Source organism: Sinocyclocheilus grahami, unplaced genomic scaffold (assembly GCF_001515645.1).
Source record: "Sinocyclocheilus grahami isolate Dianchi unplaced genomic scaffold, SAMN03320097.WGS_v1.1 scaffold1146.1, whole genome shotgun sequence".
Taxonomy (NCBI): Eukaryota; Metazoa; Chordata; class Actinopteri; order Cypriniformes; family Cyprinidae; genus Sinocyclocheilus; species Sinocyclocheilus grahami.
Genome location: NW_015506325.1, coordinates 195,193 through 213,718, shown reverse-complemented (window position 1 = coordinate 213,718; position 18,526 = coordinate 195,193). Strand labels below are relative to the sequence as shown.

The following is an 18,526-nucleotide window of genomic DNA, read 5'->3' as shown; positions in this document are numbered from 1 at the left end:
CTATTTTTTTTTCAAAATATATATATATATATATATATATATATATATATATATATATATTGTATTATGGCACAATTTTTATTTAAATTACCACAAATTAAAGCCAGTTCATCAAATACTAACATGACGTATACACACTTTACATGTTAAGCTATATTTTACAATGGCAATGCATTTTTTTTTAATATATTTATAAAAATTTAATTATGTGTTTTTCTATTAATGTAGTAAAAAATTAGGGTGTAAATGTGCATTATATTAAGTTATCAATGTGTCTGTCCAGTAACTAATGATGAACGCGCAGTTTGCAGAGAAGCATTTCAGATGCTCACGGAGGACTGTCTGACTTAAAGGGATAGTTCACCAAAAAATGAAAATTTTGTCATCGTTTACACACCCACAAGTTGTTCCAAACCTGTAATAATTTCTTTCTTCTGTTGAACATAAAAGAAGATACTTTAAATAATAAATTTCTGGTCCCCAATGAATATGATAGTATTTAAATTTTTTTAGTAATTTAGGAAGTTACAACCAGCAGCTGTTTATTTGAGACACATTCTTCAAAGTGTCTTCTTTATGTTCAACAGAAGAAAGAACTTTATGCAGGTTTAGAACAACCTGGGTAAATTATGACTAATTTCATTTTTGTGTGAACCATACCTTTAAAGTGACAGTCACATCCGTGCTTCTAAAGGTATAGGCCTATTGTTTTATTAAAATTTGGATAGTCTGTTAATATAATATTCCATTCATTATCAGAGCTTGGTAGACATAATTATTATATTTGTAGACATGATTAGACAGATAAGTTAATATATTATAATTAATGTTAGACGCTATTTATTAATGTATCATTGATATTAATCATAAATATATTTATGATTAAGTTTACATACTTGAACATTTTCTCATGGTTTATTGTTGAGCTATGAGTTCCTCACTGATTATTTGTGTCCGTGTTTTTTTTTTTTATGGGTCGTGAATGGGTGTCCCTTATTTTGCCTCACTGAAGGTGGCAACCCTGGTTTTTTTGACACATTTCAGAACTGTACAATTTTGTGTAGTAAGATGTGCCACATCTTAAAATTGCATCTTATTGTTACTGTTAGCTAATATGCACACAACTTTCAAAAGTGCTAAGCAGTGACACATATGTTAATAGAGTCAGTAAGCACTTCATTTTAGCTTCCAGTATCTAGTGCAAACTGTAAGGCTAATATACTTAATTCAGGAATAATTCAGGTAACTAGCTACAAGCTAAATATATCAACATTTTAACTGATTTTAGCTAACTTGGTCAACAAGATTCAAACTGTTGTTCCACCAGTAGCTGACCTGAAAGTGAAACTGACCATAGCAGCAGTTTATGTTAATGCTTGCTAATGTGGCAATGAGTAATCCTTGTGTTACGTAACATACTTAACATTAGTGTTTAGCATTTGCATTTTTATGTTACTGTGGCAGTGACAAGCCTCAATACTAAAGTGGTCAAGAGAATTACCTTCAAATATCTGTGCTATTAAACAATATATATTCATGTAGCTAAAAGTTAAACATATCAACAATTTGACTAGCTATATCTAACTTGCTTAGCAAGATTCAAACTGTTCTTCTGTCAGTACAGTTGCTGACCTGAAAAACAAAACTGACCATAGAAGCACTTAATTTATGCTTATGCTCGCGAATTTAAACACGCACATTTTGTGTTACGTTGTTAAGTTGTGAGACTTTGAAATAAAGAAGGGAATTTGATAAATTGTTGTTAAATTTATTTTTCCTCATACTTAATTTTGATTAAGCTAATTTCAGTGATGTGAAAGTTTCCCATCTTCAGTCGTTTCTTCTTTCCTTGTGGCTGGTATGAGGATGTTATGGAGCGCGTCTGGGCTGATGACATATTTTTGTCAGGCATCATTGTGCTAGCTCATGTACGCCCAGAGGACAAAAGGGAATGAATAGCATTCATTTGTCTAATTAGCATCTAAATGAGCATATTTATACTCCCTGTTGAGTGTTCAACAACAGATAAGGAGTTCTCACTTTGCATTTACTTTTCATTCAAAATATAATAGTTTTCTATGTTTTTGACCGTTGACGGAAATCTTCTCTAGACTGCCATATGTTATCTTGTTCATTTCTCTACATTAAATGTTGAATGCTAACAAAGCTAGTTTCCTCAAATGCTGGAAAAGCCAACTTTTACATTGTTTAACAAAAAATGGTGTGCCGGATTTTAGCTAAACTGTTTAATTACTCTCTTTTCAGTAGTTACAATATAAAAATGTTTCCTTTGCCAAAGCAAGTCTCGCTGTTGCTAATTAGGGTTAGGAATTTGAACAAACCCATTATCCTAAGTATTATTCTGTGATTGAGTTACATTTTGATGTGTCTCAGGAGCGATCAGCTCAATGTGGGAGACTACATCAAGTCAGTCAATGGCATCAACCTGACCAAGCTGCGTCACGACGAGATCATCAGTCTGCTGAAGAACATAGGCGAGCGTGTCGTGCTGGAAGTGGAGTATGAACTGCCTTCACCTGGTAGGAAGTTGAGTATTCTGACTTTTGCCTGTCTTGTGGCATGTTCCTATCAATGTACAATCTCAGACCACATGATTGAATATCATCGTGAAAATGTCTTTTTGTGTCAGTAAGTCCACTTCAGCTTGTTTATATATATATATATATATATATATATATACAGATGCATCTCAATATAGTAGAATGTCATGGAAAAGTTCATTTATTTCAGTAATTAACCTCAAAAAACACAATGGACCAACACCAGCAGATGACATTGCACCCCAAATCATCACAGACTGTGGAAACTTAACACTGGACTTCAAGCAACTTGGGTTAATTCAATTTGAGTTGAATTACTGAAATAAATGAACTTTTCCACGACATTCTAATTTATTGAGATGCACCTGTATATATATGTGACCCTGGACCACAAAACCAGTCTTAAGTCTCTGGGGTATATTTGTAGCAATGGCCAAAAATGCATTGTATGGGTCAAAATTATTGATTTTTCTTTTATGCCAAAAATCATTAGGATAGTAAAGATCATGTTCCATGAATGTATTTTGTAAATTTATACAAAATATATTCAAACTTAATTTTTGATTAGTAATATGCATTGCTAAGAACTTCATTTGGTCGACTTTAAAGGTGATTTTCTCAGTTTTTAGATTTTTTTGCACCCTCAGATTCCAACAAATAACAAATAACAAATAGTTGTATCTTGGCCAAATATTATCTTATCCTAACAAACCATACATCAATGGAAAGCTTATTTATACAGAAAAATTGACCCTTATGACTGGTTTTGTGGTTCAGGGTCACATATAATTATACACAGAAATGCAGAATGTATGGCTGCATGTTTATAGCTGCTATGTGTCATTTTTGGGTGCTAAAATAATTTTTTCCTATTTCAACTTAATATGCAGAGACAAATAAGCCAGTCAGTTATTTCGAAAAGCTATTCAAACGTTACTATTTTGGTTTGAGTGGTGGACATAGCAACATTAGCTTTACCAATTGGTTGAATATACTATTTTTGCTTTTCTGTTGTTAAGGGGCCCCGAAATAGCACACTTAACTCCCATTTACCATTGGTCAGATGAATAGATAGTCATGCCCCGAATTCACGCCATTGATTGAAACATTGTTGCTGGCTCAGATTGCGATGCTCAAACAAAAAGAGCATCATCTTAAAGTACCACATTGTGCACTTTTTGGTGATATTAGCCTACACATGGCTTACTTATCACAATAAATAAGTAAATAAATAAATCACACATATGATCCTTAAATACCTCATGCAATTGTTTTAACAAATGCAATACCATGATATTGATGATGGACTATACACCACCCAGGGTTTTGTTTGCCATACTGTACATCAGCATGACTTACTCTTGTATGATGCATAGTTGGAGCAATCAACTAGCTAGCCATCTGTTTTCCAAAATCATAGAATCTTGGTGGCACATCCGTTGTCCACATGTCGTACTATCAAGAAACTATGCTTCCAACCACAAGTCAAGATCTGTTGTTTCAATCGCACAGCTTTTCAAATGTTTGTGAATGTTCGCTGGAACTGTGGGAAACACCAAATCTTTGAACTATGTTGATAATGTCGGAACTTACAAACATGGTTGGCTAATACTAACAAGAAACTATGCTTCTAACCATAGGTCGAGAATTGTAGATCCATCCAAACAACTTTGCGAATGTTCGTTGAAACTGTAATTTCTGGAAACAGTGAATTGTTGAACTATGTTGGTAACGATGGCATTTGCGACCGTAGTTGGCTAGTACTAAAAATAAACTATGCTTCTAACTGCAGGTCAAGAGCTATAGTCCAACCACATACATTTTTGATGCTGATGTGAATGTTGGAACTATGATTTCGGGAAATATCAAATCGTAGAACTATGTTGGTAACGACCAAATTTGCAATTATAGTTAGCTAATACTAACAAGAAACTCTGCTTCTAACCACAGGTCGAGAGCTGTAGTTCCAACCAAATAATTTTACAATGCTGTTTATGAATATTTGTTGGAATTTTGGACATTTTTTGTTTTAAATTGTAGAACTATGTTGGTAACGACAAAATTTGCGATCATAGTTAGCTAATACTAACAAGAAACTATGCGAGGACGAGAGCTGTAGCTCCAACCACACAACTTTACAATGCTGTTTACGAATGTTCCTTGGAATTATGATTTCGGGAAACAGCAAATCGTAGAACTATGTTGGTAATGACCGAATTAGCGATTTTAGTTCGCTAATACTAACAGAGCTGTAGCTCCAACCACACAGCTTTGCGATGATGTTTGTGAATGTTAATTGGAACTAGGGTTTGTGAACACAGAATCATTAAGTATGTTAGTAATGATGGAAGTTGCGACCACAGTTAACTAATACTAACAAGAAAATATGCTTCTAACCACAGGTCAAAAGCTGTTGTTCCAACCACACAGCTTTGTAATGTTATTTGAGAATGTTTGTTGGAACTATGGTATTAGGAAATCACAAATCATAAATATATGTTGATAAAGATCAAAATTGTGACCATAGCTGGCTAACAGTGCTTTTGGGAAAAGCACACCAGGCTGATTCATTGGCAGATGTTTGGTCAGTTGGAGATTGTCATCAGTTTACCGGCTGATAATCTTTAAAGCTTGTACAAAATCATCCAAAATCTATCATCAACCTTGTAAACGAATAGTACGCATTTATTTTATTTTTTTTGTGTGAATACATTTTGCAAAATGTATCATCTGCATTATATGTTGACCATTTGCCAACCATTTCTAGATATGGCATTGCCATTGACCAATTTAAATATATATATATATATATATATATATATATAGTATATATATACATACATATATATTTGATCAACCTCTAGTGAATTTAACAACACTGAAATTTGCACAGCCATGCACTCTCATTATAATGGATCGAGGTGATTGTCTCTCATTGGCTCAGTTTGGCATGTGTGGTGATATATTGCGATCGTTAGCCAGTCTGTCTTGTGCATGACAGATAAATTGCCTGGTTTATAAGCTCAGTGTTTCTGGCTGACCTTCTGCTGAACGTCAGTTTGCATCTGGGTTTATTTATCTGATTGTCCGCCAGATATGGCCGTTCGCCCAGTAAAAGATGCTGATTTAGAGATGCTATTGCCTCTCTACTGTCTCTGTTGTCCCTCTTAGCGCCAGATAGTACCGCAGGTGTTATTTCCAAGACAATCGAGATCTGTTTGCAGAAAGAGGGCAACAGTTTCGGCTTTGTTATGCGAGGTGAGTTTGGGTTTGTTGCCACTCATTTTATTTTATTTTATTTATTTATTTTAATCCTTTTTATAATATTCCTAAAATCAATTGTTGCAGATGTGTATATATGTGTATGTGTATGTGTGTGTGTGTGTGTGTGTGTGTGTTATAATACAGGTGGATCCCATGAGGACTGGCACAGATCTCGTCCTTTGGTGGTCACCCACGTCCGACCAGGTGGTCCTGCTGACAGGTAGTGCACAACGCAAAATGAGGCATTTGAAGTTTATGCAAAAGCTTTTTTTTCACTGATGCTGTTTTGTTCAGTGACTCATTGTCTACGATTTATTTAATCATCAAAAGTGTCCAGTAATAGAGGCGTCACTAAGACAAAATGAGAAGTATTCGGCAGGTCATGTGATCTGAAAATGGCCGCCACCATGAGGAGCTACCCATCGAAAGTAGAATAAAGCAGCTTTTAAAAAAATTTGCCAGATAGCTTGAACTGGATTTGTTAGCTTAGTAGGCTAATTGATTAGCGTACCAACTGCAGGGCAGGACAGAATGTTAGCTTAGCAGGCCAGAAGAAGCTTGGTCAACCAAAATTTTATTAGTCGCAGAAAAAAAAAATACACAGGCGATTTCACGCAGTCTGTGACGGACAGATCGTTAACGGCTAGTCTTTGGTAATACAGTACATCGGGCAGGACTATCATTTTCATCAGGACTATTGTCTATCATTCATCGACCTCAAATATGGCTTATCATCTGAAATATGTAAGTAGCCTATTAGCAACTTTACATGGCCACTCAATCTAATGTTAACCTAGAGAAATATGTTCTGTTCAAGTGTTTGTGCGGAGTGTGGAAGCTGAACAGTAGCTCACTGCAGGACAGATGGAGGTGCCGGTATGCTCACTTGATCTTAAAATACTCCCTAATTTTTGGTCATACAGATACATGTAATACATCTTTCGAATCTGTAAAGACTCTACATTTATTTGTGTGTGTATTTGTGTGAGCACAATACCGTGCTTATGTGAAAGCAAACAGGATGCGCTTTCCGCCATCTCGGTCTGTAACTTGAGCGCGAAACTCCGTGAATATCTTTGCCTTACACCCTGTTGAAAAAACAGCATATGCTGGTTAGGTATGTTTTGACGCTGGAATGCTGGTTTATGCTGGTCCTTTGCTGGTTTAAGCTGGTCCTTTGCTGGTTTATGCTGGTCCTTTTGCTGGTTTAAGCTGGTCCTTTGCTGGTTTATGCTGGTCCTTTTGCTGGTTTAAGCTGGTCCTTTGCTGGTTTATGCTGGTCCTTTTGCTGGTTTAAGCTGGTCCTTTGCTGGTTTATGCTGGTCCTTTTGCTGGTTTATGCTGGTCCTTTGCCAGCACATGACCAGCATAAACCAGCAAAAGGACCAGCATAAACCAGCAAAGGACCAGCATAAACCAGCATCCCAGCGTCAAAACATACCTAACCAGCATATGCTGTTTTTTTCAACAGACATTAAAAATATATCTATATAAAAAAAATGTCTACTTTAAAATGAAACATGCATACAGGCACATCACTACTGCAGAGATGACGAGGCGGCGACTTTATCTCTGAAGCTGAAAACAAAGAAAGCACTAGTTTATCAAATTATTAAAATGTTAATGCAGTCTCCTTACTGTTTTTCACTGACATATTCATAATCATTACTACTGCCGGTGCGCTGTGGCAAGCTTTATGCATGTACTTGAGCACTTATTAGGCTATGTAGGCAATTAAATGCTCATTATAATTGTCACGTATCCGGTCCATGAACTTCCGTCTACTAGCCATCAGAGGTCACCCTTCCCATTTCATTGACTCTTGCACTACACCCTGTTGCATATCACCCCGGACTACATATCCCATCATCCACTGCACTAACGACACACACACTGTTGATTGCACAGCACTGATTGCACACAGCTGTTATCACTCACACATCCCCTATTTAACTCTCACTCTGATCCAATTGCACTGCCGAGTATGGTTGAGCACTTATCAGTTTGATAGCTACACTATTTAGCCTGTTAGTTTTGTTTCCTTGTTTTGTTTTGCCTTGCCTTGTCAGTTTTCTCGGTTCTGATCTTTGCCTGTCTCCCTGGATTTATCCCTCTAGTCTCGCCCCTGTGGTTCTGTCTGCCGATCGTCGACCTACGCTAGTCCTAGGACTATTCTTGTGTTTTGCCCGCCATATACCTGTCTGCCTTTATCTGACCCATGCCTGTTGTATGACCACGTCTCTGTCTTCTCCTAAATAAAAGCTTGCATATGGATCCGCACGTCTCACGTCTGGTCAGCCCCATGACAGAATACTCGGCCACACAAGGATCCAGCAGCTTTTCATGTGGACATTGGCCAGGTATGGACACTGCAAGTCTGTTATTAACCCTCGAGCAGGGCTTGCGAGCGCTCGAGGATTACGTGCAAGAGTATTTAGATCTTGCATATTTTTCTGATCTGCCTGACTGTATGCTCATAGACTTTTTTTGTGAGGGTATCAATGAACCTTTAAAGACACGATTAATCCGTGAGGGTCCCCGTTCTTCTCTAAGTGATTTTATGGATTATGCTCTGTTGTCTGTTGGTTCAGCGTTCACTGTGGGTATCGCAGAGGAACGCGACCCCGCACTCACCCGTGTAATGGAGGCCGCGCTAGAGCACGCTCACAAAATGGCGGACACAACAGCGCCCCGTCAAGTCACCGTTGATCTTCACGAGTCAAGTCACAGTGGATCATCATGAGTCAGGTCTAGTCACAGCTGATCTTCATGAGGCAAATTAGGTCACAGTTGATCTTCCTGAGTCTAGTTACAGTTGATATTCCTGAGTCGAGTCTAGTCACAGTTGATCGTCATGAGTCAAATCGAGTCACAGTTCATTATCATGAATCTGGTCAAGTCACCGCTGATCGTCCTGAGTCGAGTCGAGTCACAGTTGATCGTCCTGAGTCGAGTCGAGTCACAGTTGATCTGCCAGAGCCTCATCACGTCTCGGCTGTTCGTCCAGAGCCACGTCACGTCACGGCTGGCCTTCTAGAGTCTCGCCATGTCTCGGCTATTCATCCAGAGTCACGTCGCGTCACGGCTATTTGCTCGTCCTGTTCCGGCCAAGGAGGCCGTCTACGCACTCTCTGCCTGTCCTGTTCCGGCCAAGGAGGCCGTCTATGAGCTCTTTGCTCGTCCTGTTCCGGCCAAGGAGGCCGTCTATGAGCTCTCTGCCTGTTCTGTTCCGGCCAAGGAGGCCGTCTATGAACTCTCTGCTTGTCCTGTTCTGGCCAAGGAGGCCACCTATGAACCCTCTGCCTGTTCTGTTCCGGCCAAGGAGGCCGCCTATGAACTCTGTCTATCCTGTCACAGCTATATAGGCCGTTTGCGAACTCCCAGCTCATCCTGTCACAGCTATAGAGGCCGCTTGCGAACTCCCTGCTCGTCTTGTCACAGCTATAGAGGCCATTTGTGAACTCCCTGCTCGTCCTGTCACAGCTATAGAGGCCGTTTGCGAGCTCCCTGCTCATCCTGTCACGGTCGTGGAGGCCGTTTGTGAATTCTTTTCTTGCTTTGCTTCAGCCAGGGAGGTCGTTTGAGGGGGGGGGGGGGTTCCTGTTCCTTCTGCTCCGCCGTGGTGGTCTTCTGCTTTGCCGTGGTGGTCTGCTGCTCCGCCGTGGTGGTCCTCTGCTCTGCCATGGTGGTCGTCCGCTCTGCCTGCTCTGCCGTGGTGGTCTAGTGTTTGGCTCTGGTGATCCTCTGCTCTGCCGTGGTGGTTTTCTGCCCTGCCGTGGGGGTCTGCTGTCTGGCTCTGGTGGTTCCCTGCTCCACCTGTACTGCCGGCCTCATCCTGGCTCTCTGCTCTAGTTCTGATCTTTGCCTGTCTCCCTGGATTTATCCCTCTAGTCTCGCCCCTGTGGTTCTGTCTGCCGATTGTCGACCTATGCTAGTCCTAGGACTATTCTTGTGTTTTGCCCGCCATATACCTGTCTGCTTTTATCTGACCCATGCCTGTTGTATGACCACGTCTCTGTCTTCTCCTAAATAAAAGCTTGCATATGGATCCGCACGTCTCACGTCTGGTCAGCCCCGTGACAATAATGATTTAAATTGTTTATTAATAAGCGTGCGATTAGTTGACTAATGCTTTAAATGAACGACTACTAGTCGACCTTAGTCGAGGACAGCTCTAATGCTTACTGAAAACACTATTCATTTTGTTGGTGTTAAACTTTTTAGGTGAACTTGACTTTACATGAACAAAATGTATAAGCAATCTTCCATGTCTCAACACACTATATGCATTTTTTTTTCTAAATCCAGAAAGTAGGCCAGAGATTTCCCTCTCAGCTTAGACGGCTCATTATTCTTAGTTTTAAGATTTTTCCATGCCTCTCTTACCAACCACTTTTCCCTACTTGTATCAGCATCACGCAACCTGCCAAAAGAGAAAAATAAATAAACATATGTGTCTACAGAGAGAACATATTCAGTAAGACCCCTTTGATGTTAGAGACAAAGACTGCCTTGATTGACGGGTGGAAATTGTATGCGTTGTCTTTCCTGAAGGCCCCCAGACATTTCATGAAGAAAATAGAGTTCTCTCAAACAGGTCCTCTCACATGTAGCATTAATCATTATTGTGGAATATCAATAATTTTTTAAAGAAGCTGACTACCTAGGCAGCATAATAAGACATCAACCTTATGTTGCCTTCAAAAATACCAAAAATTCATGGACTAAGTGCAAAAAGATATTTTGAAAGCTTAAATATATTCATTCAAAATTATTTATAAACTTACTCTAAAAGTTTAATTTGCATTAGTTGACATGAGCTATCAATGAAAAATACTATAAAAATAAAGCATTTATTATTAATATTAGTTAAAAGATAAAACATTAAGTTCAAAAGTTGTACTTTTAACATAAGTTAATGCAATGTGAACTAGCTTTACCATTTTTTATTAACTTACATTAACAAAGGATAATACTGTAAAAAAATAATTGCTCATTGTTAGTTAATGTTAGTTAATGAATTAACTAATGGTAACAAATGAAATCTTATTGTAAAGTGTTACTGAAATATAAATTCTATTGAAAATATATCTGAAATTATGCCATGATAAAATATGGTTCTCCAATTCGTACTAGATTTATAGATATGATTTATATAAAAAGTCATTTTTATTCAAATAAGTTATTGAAAAATGACACTACTGACACTATTATTACAATTTAACTAGTTTAAATATGACAATAACTGTTTTCTACTTTATTATATTTTAAAATGTAATTTATTCCTGTGATGGAAAAGCTGACTTTTCAGAAACTATTAAGAAACATCAGATTTTATATAAAATATAATAGCTATCGCTTTTGATCGATTTAATGATTAATTTCTTAATAAAGGTATTAATTTATTTAAATAAAAATTTTGCTGATGCCAAACTTTTAACCAGGAGTGTATGTGTTATACATTTCATTGATAATATGACTGTTCCGCATATGTTCTTGTGCAGAGAAGGGACTCTAAAAGCAGTGGATCGGATCTTAAGTGTGGATGGTGTGGTTTTACACAGTGCCACTCTCAGTGATGCTCTTACTGTTCTGACTCAGTGTGGACAGGAGGCTCTGCTCCAGATCGAGTACGATGTCTCCATCATGGGTGAGTTACTTCAATTGCGCTTGCTTTATATGTTGACAGAATAGAAATTCCACATGTCCCAGTGGATTAACGTGCCATTTGTTTTGTATGTTGCACTTTGAAAAGAAATGATGAATTAACCCTCATAATGCCATCAAAATCTGTGACATCTTATTACCATGTTATTAGTAAGTTATTACCATAACTGCATTTACACGTTTTTTTTAATAAAAAAGAAATATAAAACATCTTAATATAAAAGAGAAATTTTATGAACCACACACACACACACAAAATCAAAATATGCAAAATAAATTTTTCAGTTTTGATGAGAAATTTTATTTGAATATATACGTATGTAATTTATAAAAACATTTACTCTGAGAATTACCATGATTATTCCCATTGGAATGAATGGAATTAAATTCCTTTGAATTTATAACTCATGATTGCTTGAAAACAGTCCACATTTGTGAAACCTACATATTTATTTTTAAAAACAAAGCATAAATATTAATCTGAAAAGTTTTCAGACAAAAGAAATTTACTTGACTTGCATAAACCTTTGCCGTCAGATTAAAAAAGTGATCAATTATTCATGCTGCAATAGTTCATCAGTAGGCCTTTAAAGGGGTCCTATTATGCTCTTTTACAATGTCTTGAATTTGTTTTGGGGGTGTACTAGAACATGCTCTCATGCTTGGTGGTTCGAAAAACGCATAATTTTTTACATAATTTACATTATTACAATACCTTTCTCCCCATCCTAGCACAAATGGCTCGATTAGTTCCAGGTTTGATGAAGGCCCGCCTTCCGAAAAACGAAATGTGACGTGATTGGTTAGCTGTCCCAGTGCGTTGTGATTGGCAAACAGCTTAGACGGTGCTTCAGTACTGCCACGCCCCTTGCCAAACCAGCAAGTTCCGGAGTTGAATTTATTTATACCATAGTCCAGTGTTTCCCAGGAGGCATATATATGCAAACTCATTCTCTGCCAGCAGGAGGCGCTGTTGGAGTGGTAGATATCAAGGTTTCCCCAGTAACGCTGTACGCAAAGCAGCGCTCTGCTAAAAAAAACACTGCTTTATCAGACATTACATGCAAGATTAAATGAAAATGACATCCACTTTTCTGAAGAAAGTCGGTTTCCATCAGAAATACAGTGATATAAAAACACCTGCACTCAATGTATGGGAAACACTGTAGTCTCATAATTGAAGTGTAAATTCTGCAGATTACATCATTGTCCAGTATTGTACTGTCAGCAATTTATTATAAAAACTTTTTCATAATTGTAACATACATAATTATTCAGGTGCATGTGTAATAACTTGCGAAAACTTGAGGCTACAGCAGCACTTCTTCTTCGTCGTCGTCTTGTATGATGCACTCAACCAAGCGTTCTAACCACGACCTCGCCCCTCCCCACCCCCCAACCATTCGAATTTCCGTAGGCGGGAATTATTTTAATGATATTCTAATGGGCCGCTTTGTGATATCACAAAACCTGGAAAACAAATGCTGTAGTCGAAAAACGAAATATCTCCCTTTGGAGTGGACTTTGAGATTTGTAAGTTTGAAGATCTTTGTTATGCCCAAACATACACACTGACTAAAATTCAAATAGTAAAAAAGCATAATAGAACCCTTTTAAAGTCATGTTTATCAACAAGGCTAGATATGTTTTACGAAAGCTTTTTGACATTGATGTAACTTCATAGATAATTTTACAAAAAGTATTTTTGACACCAATGGTATTCCATACATACCCGGATATTACCTAAGAAAAAGAATTATAATTTTTTTAATTTAATAAATTAAATATTAAATAAATAAATAAATAAAGTGTATTTTGAGGGTCTTAAAGCAAACCACTTAAACTTTTTTTTTTTTTTTTTAGAAATGTTTATGTATCTCTTCCGGGTCAAACTGGACCCGAATGCATAATGAGGGGTAATCAAACTACTTCTCGAGTGCTTGTCCTTTTGTACAAAATTTTCCTGAAGCACAGAAATTTTCTCCAGTGGTCTCTGCTCTTTTTAACCATCTTCACTGTTTCATCTGGATGAACAGCAGGTTGTTGACCTTCAAGAGCGGAGAAACAACCCTCACGCCTTAACTAGTACTGTTAAGCTAATTTATGCTACAATTAGCATAACACCCACTGTTGTTCTCTTTGTAGAGTTATATGGGTCATATCCTACAACATGGAGATCTGAAATAAACTTTCAGCGCTCAAAACTTCCACAAAAAAAACTCTATATTGAATATAACGTGCAGGAAATGATCCGTTTAGAAATCACAGCATAACAGTGCTGTCCTTGTCTGTCCTTATCACCTGCCCTCAGACTCTGTGACAAACGCTTCAGGTCCTCTGCTGGTGGAGATTGCCAAGGCGCCCGGAGCCAATCTGGGAATCACTCTGACCACTGCCATGCACAGGAACAAGCAGGCCATCGTCATCGACAAGATCAAACCCGCCAGTGTGGTGGACAGGTACACACTCAATGAGCCTCATTCATTAAACACCAGCACAACAGACTACTGTGTAAATTGTAAAAGCACTTTTAAGCAATTTTCTTATGCAAATTGCTTGGAAAAACAACCAAAATTTTATGTTTTCATGAAAAACTACACAAATCATCAAACAGTATCATATAGGATTTCTGCAAAAACCAAAGTTTTGTCACTGATGCCAGTAACACTTTATTTCGATAGTCCACTTTAGACATTCTATTAACTATTCTATTCATCATCTATTAACAGCAAGTAACTTTGCAACTACATGTCAACTAGCAGTTAGTAGAGTATTAGTAGACTGTCTACTTAATATCTTCTAACACTTTCTTTGTCAACTTATTCTACTAACCCTAAACCTACCCTAACAGTCTACTCTGAGAGTTAGTAGACATGTAGTTGCAAATTGATGAGAAATATTTGACATGTAGTTGACATGTAGTTACAAAGTTACTTATAGTTAGTAGAATGTCTAAAGTGGACTATCGAAATAAAGTCCAACCCCGATGCCAGTTACGTAAATTGGGTAAATTATATGAACTGTGAATAGTGTGTAAAAATATTTTTGACAATTTTGTTTCTTAAGTTGTTTGTAAATGAGACCTCATGTAAATAGTTTTACTACTTACCTAAAATTTTAGGTGCATTTTAGTAAAACCATGCTTTTGTAAATGATTTTCTTTCTTCTCAAAAATAAAAATAATTTCTGTGAAAATGGTTTTACAAACATTTTTTTTATAAGTAATTTATTCAAACTATTTCTACATAATAACATATTTTTTTCACATTTCTTTTCATATAAATTGTTTGTAAAACCATTACTCAACCCTAACAAAATTGTTCACAAAGCTTTAAATCATCCAACACAAATTTTTCATAAAAACATTCTTACAGTAGATTTTATTTCTGTATTTTTTGTGATTTTGTTCTGTAACAATTTTTTACGTAATTGTATTTTTTAATGTATTAAAAATGTGTTTGTTACAAAATTCTTCTGCAAATGATTTTCTTTTTTTCCTATGTAGTTAACAGTCATTTTTACTTAAATGTCTTTAAGTTTTCCTACAAAAGTTGTCCGTAAAAACAAATCTTACATAAAGGATTTTATCTTTGTAAAACCATTGTTGCACAATTGATTTGATTTTTATCTAAATTGATCATAAATTAACTATTTTTTTTAATAAATGCATTTGTTTTGTATTTCATTTTTTTTACCTTAATTGTTCAGAAGACAGTTCAGAAGGTTCTTCAGAATATCTTCCTATTACATAAATTTTTTGAAAAACCATGTCATAAAACTATTTTTTTACTTTTACAGTAGTGTTTTTTTAATATAAATTATATGTATATTTTTTTCTTAATTGTTCCCAAAACTATTTTTGTGAAGGATGTTAATTTTTTAAAGAAAAAAACAACATTATTTGACAAATTATATGATTCTGTCTTATGATTCTTATGAAATGATTTTATGAACAATTTCCAAAGAAATTCTTCTTATAATATCCATAGTCATTAACTGTGCAGTCACATTTACCTTACATTTAAATTGTAAGTTAAATTAATTAATTAAATTAATCCCTCAGAAATATGTAATTTTAATCAAGGTAATTTTAATCTGTTATAGTTATTAAGATGCATGTTTCTTTTTTCTTAGCAGTAGAATTATAGAATTAATTTTCTTGTGAATATGCATTTTATGTATTATTGTTTTTATTACATTTTAAAGACAACATGAAACCTCATTCCCCATCCTCTACTTCCTTTTCCCCCCCATATATTTCACACATTTCTGAGGGAAATAGAGCACTCAGATTCATTATTATGGTCATTTGGGTGAGTTTTGATGTTGTATTTGACACGTCCCACATTTATGACAGTTCTAGCAGTTCTCTGTTTGCGTCTCAGGTCCGGAGCGTTACACGTGGGTGATCATATCCTGTCTATAGACGGCACGAGCACAGAGCACTGCTCCGTCCTGGAGGCCATGCAGCTGCTGGCCAGCACTACTGATCAGACCAAACTAGAGATCCTCCCCGCACACCAAACACGCCTGCCCGGGAAACCCCAGGACACTGGTGAGAGACGGGAACATGTGGGCACTGCTGAGCTTTTCCAGACATGGATTAGACTTAATCTAAGACGTCTTCAACAGATGGTTGAATCTGATCTTGGAACGGACCTAAACTATGTCTGGAAAACTGTCTGTGAATCTAACATACGGGTCAAAGACAAAACTATGATTATTAATGATTGATGATTTTTGTCCATATATGTTCATTTATTCTGAAATCCTTTTAAAATATGTAAATTCTGTCAGGACCACTATTGTCAAAGATGATTGACAATTAGCATACAGTTTGGATTGGCGGTATGGTTCTGTTCTGGGCAAGAACTCCCTGCGCATCCATGCAGCTTAGCATGGATGAGAGCAGGGAGAGCAGCGATAACCCCCCCAGGGTAAACAGAACAGAACCAACATAAATGTATTGCAGATATCGTTAAAGTTCAATAATGTTATGTACACATTTTAGAATTAGTCTGATTCAAAGGAGAATCAGAAGGCTGAATCCTGACGGACAGAGGAGGAGCTGGGGATGGAGGAGGGTAATTAGCTATTGAGCAATGCGAAAACTGCTGATAATACTGAGGGACCTTATATATGAATACTTAGATAGGTGTCTTATTCCCATAGGTAGAAGGGGATCAGCTAAGAGTCAGCTGATGCGAGCTTGACTAACCTGACCTGCCAGAACTAAAGCTATGCTAGATTTTAGCATGTCTTCTATGATGAACATGTTTTTAAATTTTGAAATAAAATGTTTTATTTTATTTTTTTGTCATGTGGGTCAGAGTGATACAACTGTCCTTTTGTTATTATTTTATTATTAATTTCATTATTTAATTATTAATCTTTTATTATTATTTATTGTTATTTCATGTTTTCTCATTAAAATCATAAGATTTCCTATTTTACAAAATCATAAGAAACCATGAATACAAAAATTACAAAAAAAAACAAAATTAAGAATATATTTAAATGTTTGTTTTTGTTTGTTTGTTTGTTTTCCCTGGGGAAATAATAATTAAGATAGCATGTATTCAAGGTGAATTGAGGGTTACACTATGTGACATTAAGTCATTTAAACTTTTCTTGAAAAGAGTTTGTACTAAATCATAAGAAAACATGAATACAAAAATTACATTTCTAAGAACTTGGTGCATGCATTTTAAACTAAATTTTTTTAACCTTTCTTTTTCATTTTATCTTGGACAGACTTGGATAGTCTTATTTGTCATTGAGCAAATCGATTTTATTATGGTCGTGGAGTACCATATACGTAAATGCAATGGTATGTGATCATGGTAATCATTCAAAACCATCATACTGAACCACAATACGTTTTGCGAAGTCTATGGCAACCTTTTGTTTCCCTGTTTGTTCCAAAGGAGGTCATAATAATCTCTCTAATTATAGTGATATAAACCTCACATGTATCCTCTTCGGATGCACAAATGAGGACGAGAAAACATGGATGGAGACTGCTCTGCCATCTCTTCTGCTGTCATCTCATTTAATTAGCTTCTCGTTCTGCTTGATGTCGCCCCACGAGCTTTAGATTTAATCACGGAGACCTGCTCACCCTAGAAAACCAACAGACAGAGACTCTATATCAAACCAAGACGCGGTGGACGAAGAACCAGACTGGATATTTTCATCCCCATTTATATGCAAATGCAGGAGATATGCAAATCTCCGACCGTGCAGACCACATTGCACTAAAAGCCTGAATTAGATGCCTGCATGTCGTCTCAGACTGTTTGCAGCACCGTTGTCAGATAATCTAATCAATGGCTTATTATCACTGAGCGCATAAACTTATTCTAATTGCGCAGCTTTATGGATGCACTCAATGATTGGACGACTTCAATTATATAAGATGTTGAAACTTCAGATGCTTTGACTTTAAAGCTTTTACATGAGTGTAATCCATTTTTATTTGACAAATATTATGATTTATTAAATGATAAATATGCAATTGAGGAGTTGTACCACATGACATTTTGCAACATTTTACAATATGATATAATATATGATATTGTAAATTTGACTCACTCTCGGGCCATTCAAGATGTAGATGAGTTTGTTTCTTCATAACAGGTTTGGAGAAATGTAGCATTACATCACTTGAATGGGTGCCGTCAGAAACAGTACAAACAGCTTATAAAAACATCACAGTAATCCACCCCACTCTAGTCCCTCAATTAATGTCTTGTAAAGTGAAAAGCTGTGTGTTTGTAAGAAACAAATTTATTATTAAGACTTTCTTAACTTTAAACCATCACTTGTGGACCAAATATGAGTCCATAATCCATAATAACACTTCCTGCATTAAAAAAGGCCATTACCCACTGTCCTCTCACATTAAAATCCACTGAAATAGTACTGTTTTTGCTTGTATACAGTGCTTAATCTGCGCATATGTTTCTCCTGATTCAGACGAAACCACTTTGTCTCTGGAGAAAGCATATTATATATTACGGACTCATATTTTA

At 36.5% G+C, this 18,526-nt stretch overlaps 1 protein-coding gene across 1 annotated transcript in view; it reads left to right on the top strand.

The window, feature by feature from the left end:
* The first annotated feature begins 123 nt into the window (after positions 1–123).
* Positions 124–18,526, top strand: part of LOC107567307 (glutamate receptor-interacting protein 2-like) — a 50,477-nt gene continuing 32,074 nt past the window's right edge. The window contains exons 1-7 of the mRNA XM_016252969.1: positions 124–128; positions 2,395–2,540; positions 5,733–5,819; positions 5,970–6,045; positions 11,330–11,475; positions 13,804–13,951; positions 15,878–16,047. Of these exons, the coding sequence (XP_016108455.1) occupies positions 124–128; positions 2,395–2,540; positions 5,733–5,819; positions 5,970–6,045; positions 11,330–11,475; positions 13,804–13,951; positions 15,878–16,047 (778 nt within the window). The remainder of the gene's footprint in view (positions 129–2,394; positions 2,541–5,732; positions 5,820–5,969; positions 6,046–11,329; positions 11,476–13,803; positions 13,952–15,877; positions 16,048–18,526) is intronic.